Raw genomic sequence first — 5,035 nt, 5'->3', positions numbered from 1 at the left:
GGCCAGGGCCTCCCCACCCTCCCAGGGAGGAATTCCTTCCCAATATCCAACCTCAGTTTTCCCTCTTTCAGTCCAAACCCTTTACTCCTTGTCCTGCCACTGCGGTTCCTGATGAAGAGACCTGATGAATATTGCATGTATGGATTAGACATGGATTATATATGGATTGTATATGGACCAAGGCTTGCTTTACCTGGAGAATACAACCTGCCTGGGAGTGGGATGTTTGTATAAGCCGGAGTAAATCACCCTGTGAATTCTTTGGATGTAAAGGGATTTGGATGGAGTCTGCTGGAGAGGAGAAGGGAAGGGAAATAGCAGCTCTTTCACTACCAGATATTAATTTCTTTTTCCTTTTCCCTTCCTCACAGGTCCCACCTGGAAGAAACCCAGAGACTGAACCGCCGGAGGAGGTTCCCCCATCCCAGGGAGAGAAGTGACTCCACAGGCTCCAGCTCCATTTATTTCACAGCCAGCTCAGGGAATGCCAACACGGATGATGGAGAGAGTGAAGGGGGGTAAGCAGAGCACCAGGCCAGGGGCAGCTTTCAGGGGCTTTCGTGCCACGTCTGAGCAGTTTAGAACAGAAGTTAAGGGAATTTTTTTCCCCCCACTGGATGTCTGTCAGCCTGTTATAGTTTGCTTTTATTGCAGTAAATGTGTCACTGCCAGGGCCAGACTGGGAGATCTGCAACAGTCCTGACTTCTAGAGAAAGAAACAAATCATATATATATATATATATATATATATATAAAAGGGAGGGAGGGTGGTTTTAAAGGAATAATTTGGTTAAGGAACGTTGTAGAAAGAAGGAAAGTAGAAGTCCAGCCTGGGACCGAAGTGAGAATGTTTAGAAATAAAATTTCAAGACAATAATATATTTTTGAGTGCCTGGAAAACTTGAGAAAGTTCAGAATGAATTAACTGAATATCTGTCTTCAACCAGGGTGTTTCTTGGGATTTTTTTCCCATTGTGAGATCGATTCTTTTAAGTTCTTAGAGTTTAAAATCAAGTGAAAGTTATAAACTCACACAATCAGGGAATATCCTGAGGTGGAAGGAACCTAGTAGGATCATCAAAGTCCAGCTCCTGGCCCTGCACGGGACAGGAAAGTACTGAGTAGTTTAAGAACATAATTAAAAATGACAATTATGGCTTTAGGTATATTCATATTAGACAAGCAGCAAGAGTTCTCCTGCAGACCTGGTGGTGACTGCTGATTTTCCAAGGAAATGCTGCTCTTCTGTGCCTCAGTCAGACCAGTTTGGTAGCATTTGAGGTATGGAAGTGTGTCCCAAAACGTGTAAGTTTTTTCCCAGGGCAGTTGAAATGTAATTTTAAAGAGAGATTTTATAGCAGTGAGAGCATTTCAGGGGAAGTTTGGACACGATGGGGAGCAGCCAAATGACCTGTGAGCCGGTGCCAGCACTTTGCAGCAGGGGATTTGTCTTCCCAGGACGGAAAACATGGATCTGCAGGAGGGCAACTTGTGACTGCCCTAAAATCGTGTCATTCCAGTGTTTTCTCCCTCCTAACTGGAGCTGGTGTGGCAGGAGAGAGCTGGGATGATGTCACTGGGGTTGTAGAGCTTCATTCATCCGGAGTGGGTGTTGGAATGAGAGGGAAACGAGGCAGTGAGTGATTCATGGTGGTGTAATAGGGAACGAGGGTGCAGAACAGATTTTAAAATGTCTGCTTGGTTCTGAAGACGAGACATTTGCTGTTTGGGTAACAGCAGATGCACTGAATCATCTGGGTGATGGTGGCTTTTGTAAAACTGATGGAAAAGGTGGATTTTGTCCACCTTGATCCCAGCCTGGGGTGTCCCCTGCTGATAGAAAACTGTAAGTTGTGGCAGAGGCCAGGAATTCAGAGGTTCAGAAAAGGCACCTCCTTAGGGGACAGGGGTGTGTTTTACTGCAAAGCCTCATTAATTTATTGGGAATCCAGTGATGGTTGGAGGAGTTCTTACGTTGTAACTAAAATCTGTAACTAGAACTCTCGTCTGATTTAAAAAAACCCCTGGAATAATGTAATTTCTCCCTGTGGAGGACCATAATGTCAGTCTGGTCAGGACCAGCTGCCTTTAGTGTGCAGTATTGTCTGATAGAGATGTAAATGTACTAGAAGAGTAACATTTTCAGGGTTAGAATCAAGGTAGGAAATGTAAATTTTGGAAAAAACAATTGAAGCTCTGGAGCAGCCACTGGGAGGAAGAATGAGATAAATTTCAGCTGGATGTTCCTTGCTGGCAGTTGAATTATTTTTATGGAATTCAGAACAAAGAACTCCCATTTCAGCTTTATTTTGTGAACCGCATGGACGTGAGCAGCTTCTCCTGTTCCATACACAATTCCCAAAAATCAGCGAGTTCTCAGAGGTTTTTGGGCTGTTTAATTTCCCGGTGTGGCTTTGGTTTTTGGGCTTCTTTGCCTCTCCTTTCCGTGGGCTTTTTTGTTCCAGACTCTGTTTTCCTTCAGGATGTGTTTTAGCCAGAGCTCCTCCTAAAGTATTCCAGTTCCATCATTGTAAATTCAGGAAAATAGGCTGATAACATCTAAATCCCTTAATCTCCCTGAAAGCTTTGAGCTTGTCCTGTTCCTTGTCTTTTTGAACTGCAGCAACTGGGAGAAAACATGGGGGTTTTTTGAGCTGAAGGACTGAAACCTTGGCAGCTGCCAGGAAAATGTTGGGGGTTAGGATGGGGAAATATGTGAATTTGAGGAGTTTGTGTCCAACTACTGAAAATGGGGTAGTCTAGGGAACTAATAATACCTTAATATTAATATCTTAATTATTAATCTTAAGAAATGTAAAGAAATGAAGCTTTTAATGTGAAACAGAGCTCAGCCAGTGTCACCTGGCAGTGTCACCTACCCCTGTGTTGCTGCATTATCCATGAATTCAGTGGCATCTCCAGCATGGCATCCTTGCTTTCCTGCCTCTGCTGACTCTTTATCCCCTGCCTGAAAATGTTTCAGTACAGAAATGGTGGGGTTTTAAATTTCTGGATGAGGGTTTGGAGGCTCTGCTGAGCAAGGGTGTTGGTTCACCCTCTGCCAGAGAGGGAAATGCTTGAAAGTTATGGATGGTTCTCAGAAAAAGTGAAGCTTTGATAGCCAGATGTGTCTTGTTATCAAGGTGTGGGTGAAGTGCTGTCACTGCCTCCTTCAGATACAGGCTGTGGGCACATATCTGGGTCCCCAGACAAAGGCAGGATCACAGGGCTGTTCCTTGGGAAGAGGAATCCAGCCAGGACACAGTGCTGGAGGTACCCAGTGCCCTCAGACTGCAGTGAATTTAATTCTGGCAGAACTGGTGTAGTTGCCTTGTTGTTCACCTAAATCAACAAAATCCACGTATTAAAGTGCAGTAATTTTGAAATTACTGCCTGATTTGTGCCTGTTCTGCAGTTAAGAGCTTGCAGGTCAGTGTGAGGGGGACAAATAATCTTATTTTAAAAGAAATTGGCTTTGTGAGTAGACTCCCCCTCTGCAGTGGTGCCACTGCATAATGCCAGTTTAAATTTTAAATTCCCACCTTAAGTGCTGGGGGGGCTTAATTTTAGCCATTTTCAGAAGCTTGGATCTGAGCTTTACAGAATCAAGGAGGTTGGAAGAGACCTCCAAGGTCATAGAGTCCAACCATCATTGTGGCACCACCAAAACCCTCCCTAAACCGGGTCCTGGTTCTTTTGACTGATTCAGCTGTGAATCAGTCCCTGGGTTTTTCACGTGTGGTGTCTCTTTGTGGCTCATCCTCTTGCTCCTTGCTGGATTTCTTGCTGCTGGAAAAGAGTCTTGGTGGCTTTCCTGCTATTCTTCACCTTTTCACCTGGCAGTGGGAACGAGCTGTGGGGGCATTTAGTGACCAGGATGATGGAGGGATGAGGTGTTGCCAGGAGAGTTGTTGTGCCTGAAATTCCCTGGAGCAGGCTAAATCCCTCAGGTTATACTTTCCAGATGGACTGTTGAAGTTCTCCCTTATAATCCATGTATTTAACTGAATAGTCCTGGCTCTGCTTTCAGCTGTTTAATTCTGTTACACTGCAGTTAGAAGAGCTAAGAGGAGCTGGCAAGGTGTGCAGGTGAGGTGGGGACACTTAAAATCCTGGAATGGTTTGGGTGGGAAGGGACCTTAAAGCTCCTCCAGTTCCACCCCCCTGCCATGGGCAGGGACTGTGTTGCTCAAAACCCACTTGTGACTTAAGTTCCAAGGGACCTTCATCCTTCAGCATTCTGTGCTTTCCTTCAGATTTTTTTGATACGTTAAGTGAGAAATAGTGACTGTTCCAAGAAATCCAAGATTGAGACACTTGTGTCGTGCAGGATAAGCTGAGATGCTCCTCTTCCTCTGTTAGGAATAGCTCCCCAAACTGATTTTGTGTCGGTTTTTTTTTTTTTCCTCCCAAAGCTACACCACGGCCAACGCCGAGTCCGACTACGACCGGGAGTCGGAGAGGGAGAGCGAGGAAGGGGAGGATGAAGTGAGCTGTGACACAGTGAGGACGGTGCGCCGGGATTCCCTGGACCTGGTCACCGAGGATGAAGCCCCTCTGGCCCTGGATTCCTCTCTGGAGGAGGGGCTGGGGCAGCTCCTGCAGCAGGCCGACCGCCTGCACGCCGGGGACGAGCGGGACAGGAGAGAGGGGTTCCAGCTGCTCCTCAACAACAAGCTGGCGGTAAAGGTGCCTTGTGGTGTCCCTGTGCTGGGGGAGGGTCAGGTTGGACAGCAGGAGGAATTTCTTCGCTGAGGCTCCAACCCTTGGCTGATCCCCACCTTGTCCCCCAGCCCAGAGCACTGAGTGCCACGTCCAGTCCTTCCTTGGACACCTCCAGGGGTGGGGACTCCCCCACCTCCCCGGGCAGCCCCTTCCAATGTTCAACCACCCTTTCCATGAGGAAATTCTTGCTGATGTCCAACCTGAACCTCCCCTGGCACAACTTGAGGCTGTTCCCTCTCCTCCTGTCCCTTGTTCCCTGGGAGCAGAGCCCGCCCCCCCCCGGCCCCCCCCCCTGTCAGGGGGTTGCAGA

At 47.1% G+C, this 5,035-nt stretch overlaps 1 protein-coding gene across 1 annotated transcript in view; it reads left to right on the top strand.

The window, feature by feature from the left end:
* Positions 1–5,035, top strand: part of RMDN3 (regulator of microtubule dynamics 3) — a 20,565-nt gene that overhangs the window by 2,823 nt on the left and 12,707 nt on the right. The window contains exons 2-3 of the mRNA XM_017838215.1: positions 319–518; positions 4,416–4,720. Coding sequence (XP_017693704.1) covers positions 319–518; positions 4,416–4,720 — 505 coding nt within the window. The remainder of the gene's footprint in view (positions 1–318; positions 519–4,415; positions 4,721–5,035) is intronic.

The sequence above is a fragment of the Lepidothrix coronata genome, unplaced genomic scaffold, assembly GCF_001604755.1.
Source record: "Lepidothrix coronata isolate B3197 unplaced genomic scaffold, Lepidothrix_coronata-1.0 Scaffold329, whole genome shotgun sequence".
NCBI classification, from domain to species: Eukaryota; Metazoa; Chordata; class Aves; order Passeriformes; family Pipridae; genus Lepidothrix; species Lepidothrix coronata.
The sequence above is the reverse complement of the archived record's forward strand: the minus strand, read 5'-3'. Positions and strand labels throughout refer to the sequence as shown.